Source organism: Anarhichas minor, unplaced genomic scaffold, assembly GCF_050575085.1.
Source record: "Anarhichas minor isolate MPS153535 unplaced genomic scaffold, ASM5057508v1 ptg000026l, whole genome shotgun sequence".
Classification (NCBI taxonomy): Eukaryota; Metazoa; Chordata; class Actinopteri; order Perciformes; family Anarhichadidae; genus Anarhichas; species Anarhichas minor.
Window position 1 is genome coordinate 9,013,373 of NW_027466472.1, and position 17,677 is coordinate 9,031,049.

General features: G+C 44.7%; 1 protein-coding gene across 6 annotated transcripts; it reads left to right on the top strand.

The window, feature by feature from the left end:
• Nucleotides 1-1,159: 1,159 nt before the first annotated feature.
• On the top strand, nt 1,160-17,175 carry cluha (CLUH binding protein of NUMT mRNA a). 6 transcript variants are annotated; one of them, XM_076100912.1, is made up of 27 exons: nt 1,160-1,472; nt 5,684-5,877; nt 6,341-6,512; nt 6,733-6,876; nt 7,014-7,141; nt 7,251-7,429; nt 7,883-8,008; nt 8,436-8,583; nt 8,678-8,770; nt 8,932-9,366; nt 9,680-9,939; nt 10,019-10,431; nt 11,240-11,341; nt 11,701-11,801; nt 11,906-12,058; nt 12,151-12,213; nt 12,303-12,547; nt 12,683-12,767; nt 12,858-13,011; nt 13,125-13,264; nt 13,566-13,646; nt 13,734-13,859; nt 13,998-14,119; nt 14,214-14,307; nt 14,401-14,535; nt 14,645-14,718; nt 15,086-17,175. In XM_076100912.1, exons 1-27 carry the CDS (start codon nt 1,337-1,339, stop codon nt 15,210-15,212), a joined length of 4,230 nt encoding a protein of 1,409 aa, XP_075957027.1. In that variant the 5' UTR covers nt 1,160-1,336; the 3' UTR covers nt 15,213-17,175. The 6 variants fall into 6 exon arrangements, with proteins under 6 accessions (XP_075957027.1, XP_075957032.1, XP_075957030.1 ...); XM_076100917.1 differs by having other exon boundaries at nt 10,019-10,344; XM_076100915.1 differs by having other exon boundaries at nt 7,251-7,408.
• The last annotated feature ends 502 nt before the right edge of the window (nt 17,176-17,677 follow it).

The window sequence follows — 17,677 nt, forward strand, 5'->3', positions numbered from 1 at the left end:
TCTCCTTATTGTTGCTTGAAAGTTTACCAGAGAAAACCTGATTTGAAAGAAGCAGAGAATAAATGTGCAGATGAATAAATCAATTATTCATTTTGCCCTTTTCACAGTCATGTGGAGCTGGATCATTTATGTCATCCTTTTTATTAAATTATACCTTTGATGGATGATATGAACATATTTTATCAGGATCTTTCTATGACTCCTTTACATTTAGCATCTACAGTAGTACCGTGTGAATGATAAGACATTATTGTAGCCATTTAAATATGTACAATTTACCACCCCATTATCATATAAGGGAAATGCTTTGAATGTTTCTGAGAAAGCTCTCAGGCCAGACTAATTTTCTCAATATTTTTTTGTAAGAGACGTAGCTTTTATCTCCCAGAAGACTCAGTACTGTTATCTGCTGCACCCTGAAAAATGTCTTCTTTATTACATTAAGAAGAGTCCCTTTCAAGTCTAAATTGGGGGGGGGGGCATTGTTTATGTGAGTCCTTTGGGAGACAGTTTGTTTTCAGGTGGACAAAATAGATGTTTTACTCTGAGGTGAAGGTGTTTACACATTGTTAGCTTGTGAAACATAAGTAATGAAGTTATTTAATGAGTGTCATTATGAATAATAATATAATTGACAGTTTCTATCTTTGACAGACCGAATACAGGTGACTTTATCTCTTATGAAATTTTTTACTTTCATAAGGTTACAATATTTTAGCTTTGGCTTTAGATGTCCCCTCAAAGGTGGGACATTGGCAAAGTGTTCAAAGTTACCGGAGGGCTATTTATCAGGTCTGGCAGAAACTGCTCTCACTGTAGAAAAAGTAATATACAAGTCTGGGTTACAACGCAGGCAACTGATTCAAACATCCCCAGGGTTACAGTGTCTCAACTGATGAACCAGTTTATTTGTGATGACATCACACTCTGCATCATTATTTGTGATGTCATTAACAGTAAAATGATTGTAATACTTTGTCTTTCCACTAAGCCATTGATCTTATGTTATCTTCCAGTGCATAAGATACATTCTTCACCGTCACAAAAAAAAAACAATCACATGAATTTGTCGAGGAGATTTGTCGCTTGTGGCTTTCCGTAGCGCCACGTTCAGTGGGTGGGGAAGTGCAACGCAAAGGCAAAGAGGTCAAGGGGAGGAGAAAACCACGTGTGATCAGCCCCATGTACAGCGCTGTCCTTCCCTCCTCTGTATACTTGTTTCTGTAAGCTTTGTACCCTTCGCATGTAGCCAACTAGCCTGAGTAGCAGATTTTTTTCTTCTTCTACAGACTCACATTATCAAGAAACGCAGCTGGGGGATTTCTGTTTGCCGACCATGGTGAGCAAGACAGATGACATCCCGGCGTCAGTGCCTAACTGTAATCCGGTCGATTTTGCGGATGAAGCAGGCGATGGAGCCCAGGACAGCAAAGAAACCAGCAAGACCCATCTGAAGGATTCCTGCGGTTGCGGTGAGACTCTGCAGCAGACCGACTATCTGCTGTCATAACGCCACAATATAAAAACACTGATAACAATCAGAAGCATGGAGTACATGCAGTAACAACAGCATGCATTGACTGTTATCGGCGTGGTTTATTAAACGTTTGGTTGTCTTGTCTTTCTGCATAGCAGCTAATGACCTGAATGAATCATTTTTGGTAGCTTCTCCAACTTCAGATGGTCCACCTTGCACATGCTAACTGTTCATCTGTGCTAATCAGCAAACTAGCAACCTTCACAGGGTCGGATCCATTCCACGGGTCATAGCTATTAGCATATAGTGCAACACTGCAAGTGAACCCAAAACAAGTTAGCCGGTATGCTAACATTAGCCTCCTGGGTGAGTTAGGCTAGTCGGTTAGCTAGCTAGAAAACAGCTCCTGTCGGCGCGTCGCTTCGTGCCCCTTAAAGACGAACCAGCGTCCTGACAACTAGTGTTTATTCTGGTAAAACGTGACCCGTCTGTATAGCACGCGACTCGTGCACGCATCACAGTGTAGCAGCGCGTGTTGGGCTAACTGGTATTCACGCACATGTTCAGTAACAGCTTGTCACAGGAATGAACTGAAGGTCACCTTCAGTGGAGCTGCACACTCCACATAAACACAGGGGAGGGGGGGGGGGCATGGTGTCATTTAGTATTATGTGTCCGACGAGCTACGTTACAGACGCGTTGACTCTATTTTCTTGTTTTTAAACGTGTACTTTAAGAGATGCCCCGTGTGTGGTGGTTACACTCTAACGATTAGATCGAGTGTTCCTCCTCGACCGGGAAGCGGAAGTTGGTTGTCGTAGAAAAAGTCATGGTGGTGCATGCACCGTGAGAGAGAGAGAGGGAAGGTTACGCTAATAATACACGAACAGCCGTGTAAGCAGGTGAGTGTACTGGAAGATAAAAGTAGGGTAGGCGGCTTGCAGTGGAGCAGCCGCAGACTGTTGTCTGTAGAGGAAGAATAATGTGAGACTGTGAAGTTATTGTTACACAACTTCTACAGCACCAAAGAGTGTCTGCACGTGTCACATTTGGGACCTTGACTCGTCTCTGCCTGTGTCGTTTCATTTCAAAACACAGGCGAGAGAGCCTCACTGCTTTGAGGATGATCTGCTGAGTGTGTTTTAATTCCTCTGGTTATTTGGCTGGATGATTCCTTCTGTATGTGCTGCCTCCAGTCTTTCAGTCCTTCCACATTGGAACTGTGTGTGCTCTCCATTCAAGAGCTTTAAGAGCATATGCCACATATCTATCTAGCTCCAGCTTCTCAGTTTTGCTGCTTTTCTTTTGTCTTATGTGATAATAAACTCAATATGTTTTCTCTTGAAGTGTTGGTCGGACAAAATAAGCAACTTGATCTTTCACTTTAGGAACTTGTCACGGCCATTTGGTGGTGGCCCAAGTGATTTTAATAAATAAAGATAATTAGAATGATCTTTAGCTGTAGTCTTACTTATGACCTGCCATAAAACTGTCTGTGAGAAGCGGTGACAGGATTGATGGGCTCAACATGTCTGATGACCAAAGCAAACCCTGGACCGTCGGTGCAGAGTTGTAACAGCTACAGGGGTAGGGCAGACAGACCGAGGCGAGGGCCACTGTTGGTGGTTCTCAGGGGCTTAATGATGGTGAAGTGTGACCTGGATCATCTCAGGAGTCACTTCTCCTCTCCTGGCTAGATGTCTTCCTCACCACTCCACAGTCAACTCTATTGTGTTCACCATATTTAACAATGGTACTTTAAGCTTCTGGCCACTTAAAAGAACCTCTTGTCACAAGGTGCACACGGGTTTGCATGTAGGAACACTCTTTTCATTAATTGCTGGAAAGTATTTAGCGATTCATTTCTATCTCAAACAGACCTTGCATTCAGCCGCTGTTGTTGTGAAATGCCATTGCAGATGCATGACTCAGGGACTCTCTGTCCACCAGGAGGTTTACTTTGTGGTTACAGACGGACCTTGTGTCGTTGTTGTTCTCAGGGTTGTCTGGCCGGTTAGTGTTGCTATGACAGCAGCCAGGGTCCCCGTGTCAAGGGCCACAGAGTGGATAGATGGCTCGCTAGATTTATTATTTAGTTGTTCCCAAGAGAAGTGCGAGAAGTACTGCATCACCTGAAAGAAGTGTGAATGATCACTATGAGTTGGCAGTTTGATTCAGACAACGGATTAGTCAGAATGGATCAGTTACAGAGTAAAACTTTACTTACTGTGGTGTTTTTTGCCTCTAATCTGTGTCTATTCGATTCTTTATCTTGACCTTTTGTTTGGCAACTGTCCGACCTCATGTTTGTGATCAGATTAAATAGTTGCCTCACCACCGTATCTCATTTCAACATGAAATCTCAACTGTCTAACTGACACGAGATTTGTCCCGTTAAAGGTTAGGGTTCCTCGTTACCCTCTCTCCTCTTTCCTTTCTTCTTACTGAACTTTCTTCCATTGCTGTGGAGCGAAAGGGGTCCGTTTTGCAACACACAGGCTGCTGGATTGCCTCATTAATCACAGTCTGAAGTCTGATACTTTGCACTCTTGCAACATATTGTAGTTCAGTTATAAGGGACAAAGATGATCTCAAAAGTTAGCTGAAATATGGCAATTTTTTGTTTGCATAAAGTGGCTTTAATCCATACTTTAAAAATGAAGTTGTATCAAATGACAATGTGAAAGGGGTTGCTCATAGTGATGAGATTTACAGTGAGTTTCTGGCCGGCAACGGAACTTATTTTGGTTCACCCGCTTCGCCTATAGTGCTGTTTTTTGGCTGTTTTCCATGGAAAAGCTCTAGAAAGCCACTCATTCAGCACCAAACGACAGACGGACACAGAGACAACCTGGTGAACACAGTGGAGTATGTAGCATCTAAAGAGAATTGATGGAGACTGAGAACAGAGCTAAAAGACGGTGTATATTAGACTTACATTCATGAAATGGACACAGACACAACTCCAAATTAATGTAAATTTTGCGAGGTAACTGCTGGATGTGATAAACTGTTTGATACCAAGTTTGCCATGACACTTTACAATTATGTCAATGTTATTAGTATTGCAGGTTCATAAGGAAAATTACTTAAGTTCAACCTCTCAGACAAAAATGGTTCAGCTCTGATAAGAAACAAAACGCTTCTGTACTGACACTGAAAATAGAGACCACTTCACTGAGAGCCCTCCTTCTCAAGCCGTTGTGTTCATTATTCAGAGCGTGGCCGGTCGCCTCTCTCTCCTGCCCCCCCTCCCAGCTCCTCATTTCAGTGCGTTCAATCCCACCCGGAGTCCAGTTATGAGGCCCGGCCCCGCCCCTCCCCCGGGCCCCTTCTCTTCAGTAACCCTGACGCTGTGTACCCTTGACAGCGAGCAAGGACACACCGGCTGACAGCGAGACATCCACACACTCTGAATTAATGTACCGGAAGGCCTCGTTTTTATTCTCCACTTAACTGTTCTTTCGTTTAGAAAAGGTGGGAAATATAATGCATGCGTAATATGAGATCATTTAAGGGCTCAAAAGAATGAGGGCAGCTGTTCTTTGCTGACTTGCGGGTCTCGGATTTGCCACAATCCACCATGCAAGTGGCAAGTAATTCCCTCTTGTGAATGTTGAGACCTTTTTGTGTCGAATCCCTCAAGGCTCTCTGGCTAAACCCCATTCAGTGTTGCAGAAGTGTTGATTTCAGCAGTTTGCAGTTTCAGCCGAAAAGAACGCCTGGTTACTTATTGTCCGATGTTTTTGATACAATCATTAAGTTATCTTTGTTTTAGTTACTCTTTTGTACGGATGATGTTTGTACGGTTGATGATTCTCGATCTCATTGCGCTTATTCTGCAGCTTGTGTTTAACTTGTATCTGAATTAGCTGTAGGAACACCACAGTACTAGAATGCTGTACCTGAGCTCTATCATCTCAGTTCACCCGTTCATTCATATTTAATACGGTTATCTATGAGGTCATCGGGCCTCTGCATGCTTTTGTTGTATGTAGGATGGCTTACATTGCACAACAATGTTGATTATTAGATTATTAACTAATGGCAGCTGTAGATGTGTAGAGAACAGCTGTTCGTCCTCTCTGCCTGTATTGTGTTGTTTCAGAGTCATGCATGTGGTTTGAATGCTTTGAACCGCGTCGTTTAACTCCATCACAAGACGCTACCTTCACTGACGAACCCTTTGTGTCTTTTCCATTGCAGGGCACAGTGCAGATACAGCCATGGTGAATGGCGATGGGGCTCATGAGCGCACAGAGGAGGAAGACTCGAAGCAGGATGGGAACAGTGAGGCGGACGGAGGAGACGAGTCTAACGAACAGGAAGTGATAGTGATCCAGGACACGGGCTTCACCGTCAAGATCCAGGCGCCTGGAACGGAGCCGTTTGATCTGCAGGTAACGATTCGCTCTGGACAAGCAAGCGTTCATTAGTCCAGGTGTTCAGACAGACAAAAGCCCCTCTTGTTAAAAAAACCCTCAACTCTCTCATTCATTTCAAGAAGGCCACTGGCGAATTAAATATGCGTATGCTATCTTAAACTTAAACTGTCTATTTCTGTAATTTTTCCTGCCGATTGTCACGACAGAGAGTGAAAAAATGACCGCTGTGATAACCTCTCGGAGTTGTAAAATCCTCTCTCATAATATAAAACTCATGGATCTAGTCCTCAAGCCGGACTTCCTGGATCATATGAGGTAGAACCGGTCCTGGTTCAGGGCTGTTTTTGGTCTGAACACTGCGGTGTGCGAGCAATGTTGTCCCTCAAACTAGAAACTAAACACTATTCATCTGAATCAAAGCAGGTTGCATATCTCAAGCTGAATCTGTACTTATCTTCATCTCCCTCTCCTCCGTCAGGTCTCTCCCCAGGAAATGGTGCAGGAGATCCATCAGGTGTTGATGGACCGGGAGGACACCTGCCACCGCACCTGCTTCTCCCTGCAGCTGGACGGAAACGTGCTGGACAACTTCGCTGAGCTCAAGTCCATTGAGGGCCTGCAGGAGGGCTCGCTGCTCAAAGTGGTGGAAGGTCAGAGGCTTTTATTTCGCACCTGTCTTTGTCTCACTCTTATGGAAAAATAAGCCACAGCTTGGCACAATATATATTTCTTGCTGAGGCTATACTGATATGTATCTGCTGGCAAAAGACGAAACAGAATTGAGTTGTAGTTTATGACAAGTGACCATTAGCCTGATCACTTCCTGCGTTTTTATACCCTTTGGGATTCTTTTGTCCCTCTTCTCTCCAGAGCCGTACACGGTGCGCGAGGCTCGCATCCATGTGCGTCACATCAGAGACCTGCTGAAAAGTCTGGACCCCTCAGACTCCTACAACGGAGTGGACTGCAACTCCCTCTCCTTCCTCAGCATCTTCACTGACGGAGACCTCGGAGGTATGACATCGATGAACGGCCCGAGGCCTGCACGTCCAAATTTCAAGCGTGCATTTGAATGTCCGGTGTCCTGCGCGAATAGCGACATGCAGGTGGGCCGCAGGCATTAATTTAGCTTGTTTTTAATGTGACTGCAGATAGTGATAAGCGGAAGAAAAAGGGCAACGAGCTGGAGCAGATTGACTGCACCCCCCCAGAGCACATCCTGCCCGGCAGCAAAGACCGCCCCCTGGTTCCCCTTCAGCCACCGAACAAGGACTGGAAAGTGAGAAGCTGTGCTGAATTGTCTGACTGTTTACAGGGAAAGTCTCAGTAGTCGATTGAAACTGTATTTACAAATAATTTCCTTTGGCTAATGGTTTTAATACCTCCAGCAGCCTATGCAGTGTCTGAAGGTCCTGACCATGAGCGGCTGGAACCCTCCACCTGGGAACAGGAAGATGCACGGCGACCTCATGTACCTGTGCATGGTGACTGTGGAGGAGCGTCATATCAGCGTCACTGCCTCGACACGCGGCTTCTACCTCAACCAGTCAGTCAACATTTCGACCTCGTATGTTGTTGCAGCTCCGTGTTTTCACTTCAATGGACTCTCTACCTTTTCAAGCTCCATAATCTCCTCATACAAAGTTTATACACATTGCATTTGTCAGTCACTTGGCATTAAGAGTTTCAGGATCCTAGCTTTGGATGCCAGCATGGACTTAACAGTCGGACAATTGGATTACTTTGGGAAGTAGAATTGGGAAAGATGCCATGGTTTGGAGATGGGTTATTTTTTACTGTTTCTACCAACAGCCATTTTAAGTTCCTCTTAAGGTTCTAGATGGGCCTCTGTTGGAAAAAACTGTCAGAGTGAAGTCCCAACAGGAAAACAACTTCCTGTTCAGGCTTGCTTAGTTGTAAACGTTTCCTCTCCAGTTAGTAGATTTGTTAAAAAATATAAAGCCACTATAACACGCTGTAACAGTGTGAATAATAATAGCAATGGCTGTGTGTGTTCCAGATCTACTACTTACACCTTCAACCCTAAGCCAGCCAACCCCAGCTTCCTGAGCCATTCTCTGGTGGAGCTATTGAGCCAGATCAGCCCTGCCTTCAAGAAGAACTTCACTGCCCTGCAAAAGAAAAGGTATAAATATCTCTTTCTCTTCACAACATGTTTTTGCTCATCCTCTGTGGTGGGATATTAATACCTCAGTGTATTCTGGTTTCTCTCCTCACTCTGGTGCTGTACAAAAGCTCCTATTCCTTACTTTTCGGACATTTCTCTTTTGTAGTGCTTCTTTTCTGCAATCATAAGTTCATTCATTCATTTACTTTATTCAACCAGATAAAAACAGTCTTTTACCATCAAGACCTGGCCAGGAGGTCAAAGTCTTAAAAACACGATAAGCAAACTAAACAAGACAAAATAATTACTGTCATTCGTTTGGTTAAAACTTTGGTGATGTACGAACTCGCAACAAGAGCAAATTTGAGATAAACTGCCTGAGATGTATGAAGAGAGACCCCATAAGTGATATCTCTTGTCGTGATACCTCGTTTTTTTGCTGCAGGGTCCAGAGACACCCGTTTGAGAGGATAGCCACACCGTTCCAGGTGTACAGCTGGACAGCTCCACAAGTAGACCACGCCATGGACTGTGTGCGAGCCGAGGACGCCTACACCTCCCGCTTGGGTTATGAGGAGCATATACCCGGACAGGTAGGCACAACTGAACGCAGCAGCACGCCAGGCAGACAAATAAAGTCGTTCCAGTGTTGAAGTTTCTTTTTTTTTGTGCCGATTCTTTTTTCAGACCAGAGATTGGAACGAGGAGCTGCAGACTACCAGAGAGCTTCCCCGGAAGAACCTGCCTGAACGCCTGCTGAGGGAGCGGGCCATATTCAAGGTACTGCCTTTACACAATCAACAGCACAGAATAATCCAAACTGCTGGCTCACTCTGTTAATGGGCCATCTGATGCGTAAATGTGTAGCTTTTTAATATGTGACAGCTCCGTCTTCTTCTAAATCACCAATACCTCCATTTTTGTTTTTTGTTCTCCTGCAGGTCCACAGTGACTTTGCAGCAGCTGCCACTCGAGGCGCCATGGCGGTCATCGATGGGAACGTAATGGCCATCAACCCCGGCGAGGAAACTCGCATGCAGATGTTCATCTGGAACAACATCTTCTTCAGCCTGGGCTTCGATGTACGGGATCACTACCGGGAGCTGGGTGGAGATGCCGCCGCCCACGTCGCGCCCACCAATGACTTGAATGGCGTACGGGCTTACGGGGCCGTGGATGTGGAGGGTCTGTACACTCTGGGGACGGTGGTGGTGGACTACAGAGGCTACCGTGTCACCGCCCAGTCCATCATCCCCGGTATCCTGGAGCGCGAGCAGGAGCAGAGCGTCATCTACGGCTCCATTGACTTCGGAAAGACTGTTGTGTCTCACAGCAAATACCTGGAGCTTCTGGAGAAGACCAGCAGGCCACTCAAGGTTAGTAACACGACTATAGTCTGGTGGTATTTTATCTTACCATCAATAAATCCAATGAAAAGACCAAAACCAATAATGTATTGATCCTACTAGTAATTGATATATCCTCTGTGTCCTCCATTCATATCCAAAATCAGCTGCTATATTAAAAGGGAATAAATAAACAGGCTAGGCAAAGAGAAAGATTCCGAGAGAATATAAAGAATATCGGCAGCCTTATTTATTCAAGGCCTGTATTTCTGATCATATTGAGCCTCACAAACCACACAAAGACGTTCTGTATTCACATCTTATGTCTGGGTGTACATCTTAGGTCCAGAGGCACAACGTGCTGAACGAGAAAAGTGAGTCCGTGGAGCTGTGCTCTTCTGTCGAGTGTAAGGGCATCATCGGAAATGATGGCAGACACTACATCCTGGACCTTCTTCGTACCTTCCCTCCTGACCTCAACTTCCTGCCTGTGGACGGAGAGGAGCTGTCTCCAGAGAGTCGACGCCAAGGCTTCCCCCGCCAGCACCGCCACCGCCTGGCTTGTCTACGCCAAGAGCTCATCGAGGCCTTTGTTGAGCACAGGTAGGTTTCAGCGTCGCCACATCCCCACCATCAGGAGAGCTTCTACGTTCGTTTGACCACTCATTCTGTCCCTCCGCAGATATCTTCTCTTCATGAAGATGGCGGCATTACAGCTCATGCAACAGAAAGCAAACAGGGAAGCTAAGGCTAACATACCCGCCATCACAGAGACCGCTGAAGCACCCTCAGAAAGCAGTGCCGACACAACCCAGACACAGACCACTGCATCGGATTCTCCCGGTGCGACGGAGGCCTCCACGGACAGCACAAGCCAGACGGAGAGCAACGCCTCTGCTGCCTCACAGGCAGCGACTGCCGGTGAAGGAAACTCCTCACGGCCCGCCACCAACGGGCTTGTAGAACCCGCAGCCACCCTAAATGGGGAATGCAAGAGCCCACTGGAGGGTAAGGAGCTTGAGGAAAGTATTCCAGGATTAGCTCAGGCCAAAGAGCTGGCCGAGACCTTAGTTGCCGAAGATGGATCTTGTATTGGTACGTCCAAAAAATCCCCCAAAACTTAAGGCCAGGACAACGCAGTGAGAGCTACTCTGGTGGAAGAAGAGAAGTAGCATTTAACAAAACAAAATCTATTTTTTTTTTTTTTTTTTTGATGCAGCTAATTTTAGAGAATGTGTTCCCATAGCATTAGAGCAGCAGAGTATCAGGTAGAGCATTAAAGTTTCAAGTACTGCGCTGTAGTGTCTTCTTTCCACCAGGCTAGCCGTCCCTGCTCCGCCCTCGGCCTGTAGTGGGGAAGCGTGTTGGCCCCCAATCAGCCCGCCTCTAACTGTCCCACCCTGCGACGCCTTTGCTGTGTGATTTGACCCAATAAACTGAATCATTAGTTGCGGTGTTCATTCATCCAATTTTTTAAACCCCAGTAATCTGAGTGAACTAACCTGTTGTGTTTGTAGTCTATAATCGTCGGTGGTGGTGGGTTCTCTACTAAGGCCATGTCCACAGCAAGTTTACCAAACGACTGTCGTGCTCAAAATAAACTGAATAACAAGATCAATGATACGGTTTACTGATGAAAAATAGCTGTTTGGCTAACCACAGGAATGTGTATTAATGTGCACTGTCCCTGATAATTCAATATGTGATCACACACAGACTTTGACAGAAGTTTGGTGTATTTACATTATTGAACCCTCGGTTTTCCACATCCACTTTGAAGCTCAGCTCAGTTATCGTTGTGGCTTGATGTGGACATGGTTTCAACTGTCCCTTTGCCATACTGCGTCTGTCGCCGTTACTTTTAACATGTTTGTATTATTTCTTTGACCCTAATCACAAACAGATCCCAAAAGCCGCGAGGTCGTCCTCAATGCCTGCAAGGCAGTTGGCTCCATCAGCAACACGTCGTTCGACATTCGCTTCAACCCTGACATCTTCTCCCCAGGTAAGCACAACAAGGATGAGTGATCATGTGTTTCATCTACGAAAAGGCCTGACTCCAGCTTTACAGCAAACGATGTGGACATGGGTTACGTAGCCATAAAAAGAAGGCAGTCAAGAATCAAAAGTGATCTTTTTCATCAATGTCATTACATTTCTTTGGTAAAGATTTTAGGGCAGCTTTAGAATATGTCAAATATTCAAAATACAAGACAAAGATTGTTTCAGGACAAACCAGTTGAGATGATAATGACCAATGTAAGGTGATAAGCTCAGAGCTAGTTCCCATCTACATTATATGTCTGTAATACTTAATGTAACAATAATTTACCGTAGAAACTAATGCATGTGTTGTTGAATTAGGAGTACGTTTCCCAGATGACAGCGCAGATGATATCCAGAAGCAGAAGCAGCTTCTCAAAGATGCTGCTGCCTTCCTGGTGTCCTGTCAGATCCCATCACTGGTCAGTGGCACAGACGACCCCCACAGACCCCAGTAATAAAGTGGTTGAATTGTTTAGGTTGTGTATGAGACTTAAAAAGCCTATATGTGTGTTTTTATGATTAGGTTAAAGACTGTTTGGACCACAGCGCTCTACCCATGGATGGAGCCACACTGACCGAGGCCTTGCGACAGAGAGGCATCAATATTCGCTATCTGGGCACTGTTCTGGAGTTTGTGGACAAGACCCCGGCCAAAGCCCAGCTGGAGCACTTCTATGTGAGTCTGAACCCCTGAATCCAACCACCACTTTTTGTCTTTGTGGTTTGTCATTCTAATATTTCTGTTTCCCATACTTTTTTTTTTTTTAGAGAATAGGAATCAGTGAGTTAATCACCAGATGTGCAAAACACATCTTCAAGACATACCTCCAGGTTGGTAACATCTGACATACAATAACCAGCCTCTTTAAACGACAAACCCACAAACGTATGTTGACGTTTTTTTCCTCATTTCCGTGCAGGCCGTGGAGTTGTCTGCTCTTTCTGCCGCCGTAAGCCATTTCCTGAACTGCTTCCTGAGCTCCTTCCCCGACGCTGTCGCCCACCTGCCTCCCGACGAGCTGGTGTCTCGCCGTAAAAGCCGCAAGCGTCGCAACAGGGTCCCCGGCGGTGGTGACAACACGGCATGGGCCAGCCTGACGCCCAATGAGCTGTGGAAGAACATTGCCTCTGAGGCCAAGAGCTACTATCACTTCACCATACAGTGGTGAGCGAGCCCCCCCCCCCCCCCCCCCCCCCCCCTCTGCTAATGTGAAACAGATGTTAAAGCTCTTTTTTTACGCTTTAGCATTCCCATTTCTTTTGTGGTTATTGGTGACAAATTAAACGTTTTCTTACACAGTGAGAGTGTGGACCAGGTGGTGGAGAAATACGGCTTCCAGAAAACCACTCTGCTCAGAGAGATTTCAGTCAAAACTGGCATCCAGGTAACACTCATTTTAGTCAATAGTGACCCCTGACGGCACTTTGCCAAATGGCCTTCTGTAAATGTTTTCTTCTTTTGATTTGCCTTCTAGATTCTGATAAAGGAGTATAACTTCGACAGCCGCCACAAGCCTGCCTTCACAGAGGAGGACATCCTGAATATTTTCCCTGTTGTGAAGCATGTGAACCCCAAAGCCTCGGATGCCTTCCACTTCTTCCAGAGTGGACAGGCCAAAGTGCAGCAAGGTGCGACATGTTTAGATTGAATCATGCTCAAACCTTGACAGAGTGAATGGTTTGTTAACATCTTATCTTTCAGAACTAATTGTATCTCAACTAGCTTTTCTTTACATTTCCAGGTTTTCTGAAGGAGGGCTGTGAGCTGATCAATGAGGCTCTTAACCTCTTTAACAATGTGTACGGAGCCATGCATGTAGAGATCTGTGCATGCCTTCGCCTGCTGGCACGCCTTAATTATATCATGGGAGACCACGCTGAGGTAGGCAGACATATGGTGACACCTGGCTCTTTGTGTGTCCTACTGTGTGACTAAATGTAGGCCTGTACCAAATGTCTTTATTTAATTTTTTCATATTTAAAGCTTCTGTTAAAATGTTCTAATGATGCTTTAAATTGTATGATGTCATCAACCTAAAAATGTTTAAGAAATAGTTTTATTGTGGCAATTCATGGTGTTGTTAGATTGCTGCTAGACCGCCCCGTTAATATAAGAATGTAATTCCAATGTCAACGTAATAAATGAAGTCCTACCTAAATAACAGTTGTGTATTCACCCACAGGCTCTCAGCAACCAGCAAAAGGCTGTTCTGATGAGTGAAAGAGTCCTCGGCATCGAGCACCCCAACACAATTCAAGAATATGTAAGTTATCGCACCAAATGCAGGAGGTATTTAGTTCATGCTAAATCTCATTCTGACTTATAAGTTTTGTTTCCCGTTTGTTCCCAGATGCACTTGGCTCTGTACTGCTTTGCCAACGGCCAGCTGTCGACCGCCCTGAAGCTGCTGTATCGCGCCCGCTACCTCATGTTGTTGGTTTCTGGGGAGGACCACCCAGAGATGGCACTGCTAGACGTGAGTGCAGTCTTTACTTGAGATCTATATAAGCCACCAACTGCTTCTATAATAATGCATCGATGCTGATAAATCCTTAAGCAGGAAAAAGACGTAACACTAATACTGTTGCCCTTATTCTTGGCTCTCGTTCCACAGAGTAACATTGGGCTGGTGCTACATGGAGTGATGGAGTACGATTTATCGCTGAGATTCCTGGAGAACGCCTTGACTATCAACACAAAGTACCACGGACCCCGGTCCCTTAAAGTGGCCCTCAGGTGGGGAGGGATTGATCGTCCATATCCATATTCTAGTTATAATACTGGCTGACATGATGATTTACATTATGCACGGCTTGTGTTTGTTTCTCAGTCATCATTTGGTTGCGAGGGTTTACGAGAGCAAGGCCGAGTTCCGCTCAGCGCTGCAGCACGAGAAGGAGGGTTACACCATTTACAAGAACCAGGTGGGGCCCCGCACGACTCTATGCTGACGGGAACTGACACGTGGTCAGTTATGGTGAAATGACGTCTTAAATATTCCTCCTTACTCTTCTCAGATGGGCGAGGCACACGAGAAGACCAAGGAGAGCTCAGAGTTCCTGAAGTATCTCACCCAGCAGGCCGTAGCTCTGCAGAGAACCATGAATGAGATCTACAAGAACGGCTCCAACGCCAGCATCACGCCCCTCAAGGTGACTGCTCTGATTCAGGAAGTGTTTTTGTGCTTCCGTCTGTTTCATCTCCACCGCTTGGCAGTGATGCTATGTGTTTTTATTGTTTTTATTTCCTCTTGTTTTCCAGTTCACTGCTCCCAGCATGGCCAGTGTGCTGGAACAGCTCAACATTATCAACGGCATCATCTTTATACCGCTCAGGTACGGAATGCCTTTAACCCCTGCAGGGAGGTAATATTTATAATATATTTATTATGAACAGAAATCTGCCATTGTAAACCATGGTAGGAATACTGCAGAGATATTATATTGGATTTTATTACCTTATTTTAAGAAACTATCCCTGAAAATTGCTTTACAGACAAATTCAGCCCGTAATGATGACTCTGTGTAAAATGTAATTTTAAAGTTGACTTTAGGATTAGTACATTGTAATAGATTGGAGACACAAGTGACAACAACAGCTATGAGTTAGGGGATAAATAAAAGAACAAAAATGAACGGAATTGATGGTCAAACGGAAATTTCCTCTACAGGAGTTCAATTTCTTTTTTGTATTTCATTACAGCCAAAAGGATCTGGAGAACCTGAAAGCGGAGGTTCAGAGGCGGCAGCAGCTGCAGGAGCTGGGAAAGATTGAGGAGCCCACTGAGGACAGGCCACTGGAACTAGAGGACAAAATTCCCATTGATTAATGTATACAAGCCCACACAGATACTTTCTGCTATGGGGGCAGGGAGAGGCCGTGACGCAACAGCCACGTCACTGAGCCTGTGGACCCGAGAACCGAGCGGTCTAAATCAGCATTGAGATAAACAGGGAGGGATGGGTCAGCGCAGTCCAGACAACAAACGGCATCATGTGTAGGACAATGGATACAGAGCGGGAGTTTTCTGACGAGGTAGGGAGGGAGGTAGGAGAAAGAACAAACATAGAATCGATGTAACGTGCAATCTGACAAAAACACCCCGGCCCAAGAAGTCACTCAAGGTGTTGGCTTCCAAGAAATATGATTGCACATGAAAGAATGGTCGCAGCCGGGGGAGTGACACCAAGGATGACCGTGACATTGTATACCAGAGCCTTATCCATTGCATCATATTCCCCCAAAATAATGCTTCTTCTCAGCTCAAACCTCCCACAGCACTGTTAGCCCAGGACCATATTTTTGCCCCGCCATTCCTAAAGGGCCTCAAAGACCCCCCGGGCATGTAGCCACCCTCCCGCCCTCCAACGGTGCTCTGAATGATAAAGCGCCTACTCTGTCCTAGAACTCAGGGGTACTTTCTACTGTGCACTAACACCCGAATACAGTCACTAAATTGAAGGTTTCCCAAGTGGAGCTTAAGAATGTAAATTCCCTTCTTAGTGGCTTCTTTGAGCCACTCTGTAGCAGACACCCATCACTCTTGCACTCTTGGGTCATTAATTTAATCGTTCTGTCCTTTGTATTTACGACATCCGGTGGGTGCCTGCTGTGTCCTACGGTTCCAGTTTCTCCAAGCAAGCCAAACAATACAGTGACACGTTAGCGAGCATTCAACAGGTTTGATTACATTTGCTGGAGAAAAAATTTTTCTTTAGTAAGTAAAATGGAGTTTGTAAAAGTGCACAGGAGAAGTATGAACGTGTTTTAGGCCTGTTTATCATCAATTAAATTAAGCCATGTTTGTTTTATAGAAAATGTATAGAAGTGGGGAAAAAAGATGTATAAATCTCTATGGAATTTAGACCGGTACGTGATTGATGTTCATGGAAAACGCAGATATAAAACGTCCACCTTTTAAGCAGTAAATGTATCCATCAATATACTAGCTGTGTTCAATCTTCTATTTTTACACATTGAAAGAATATGTGCATGTATGTTTGTTTGTGTGTGTGTGTGTGTGACAATGTGTGTGTGTGTGTCTTTGTGTAGTCCAACAGAAAATCTATTGGCCAGGGCTGTTGCTGCTTTTGCTGCTGCATAGTTTGAATAGAGGCTAAGCGAACATTGGCTTTCCAAATGTTTTATTTTTCTACGCATTGTAAACCTGTTGGATGGGTGATGCCTCTTTTCTTAACGCATTCATGGCCACCGATGTTGTAAATCTGTTTATGTATGAATTGGTACTGAAATGAACCTCTTCTCATCACTGGACAGGTGCTCAGCATTGGCAGTAGTGACTTATTTGTTTTTTGTTTCCCCCATTATTGGGTTTAGCTTTTCATGTGTAACAAAGAGATAAGAAAAAAAAGAAAGTAGCCAGCAGTGTCTGTTCATTGAGCAATATTTAGTGCACTTTCTCATGCTTTTTGGATGTGTGAAGACGACCACGGCACCACCAAAAGTGGACAAAAGAAGCGCTGCTTCAATGTGATGTACCAAAAAGAGGCTGATAAGGTTTGTTTGCGCTTGTATACATTGCAATGTATCCCTCCCATGGCAATTTGTTACTTAATTATTGCCGTGTCTAAATGTATGTGATTAAAGCAATAGAGAGATGGTGCTGGAACTTTTACTTGGCACAAGTTGTGTGAGATTGACTACTCACTGTACCGGCTGAAAATGAGGGAGCTGTATAAAAAGAAAACAAAGGGCGAGCTTTTTAGACTGGGTGAATTTTTTTTGTTAGTGATTTTTCGTGATTGTGCTCCTTAAACATGTCTTGACATCAATAGCACAGAGTGGTGTTTATTGTACTTATTATTAGTATTATTATGCTTCTGAATGGTAACTAGGGTGATAACAGTTAATAACTTTACGTTTCTCATTTTTGATTGTTTTTTCAGTTTCCTTATTGACAGTTTTTTTTTTTCACCCTGTTACCCAAGTCTAACTCAACAATACCAACATTGTCCACAAGGTGGAGCACTAACATTAGTCTCGTGAAGGACGTGTATTGACATGTATTGTCCACAAATATGCACATTCTTCAGTTGACTATGACTATAAATAAGGGAATCTTTTGCATTTTCCCCCTCAGATTATTAGGAATAAAGCCCAAAATGACTGCTTCCTGTTGAGCATTTTCTGAACCCAGTAGTCCCTCCGGCTGGAAGTCCATTGTTTGGGAATTTTAATTGTTAAAGATATAGAAGAAACTCACTGAGAATGATCAAACTCTTTATCTGCAGAGATACTGTTTCTCTTTTAACGAGGTGCTGCGGATTAGTAATA

What these genes read in the sequence shown, in the direction of transcription:
- cluha (XM_076100912.1), top strand. Translation starts at nt 1,337, where the DNA reads ATGGTGAGCAAGACAGATGACATCCCGGCGTCAGTGCCTAACTGTAAT. An exon ending in CCCAGCTGGAGCACTTCTAT is followed by an intron (nt 12,059 to 12,150) that starts GTGAGTCTGAAC and finishes TTTTTTTTTTAG; the next exon opens with AGAATAGGAATCAGTGAGTT. An exon ending in ACACCATTTACAAGAACCAG is followed by an intron (nt 14,308 to 14,400) that starts GTGGGGCCCCGC and finishes TACTCTTCTCAG; the next exon opens with ATGGGCGAGGCACACGAGAA.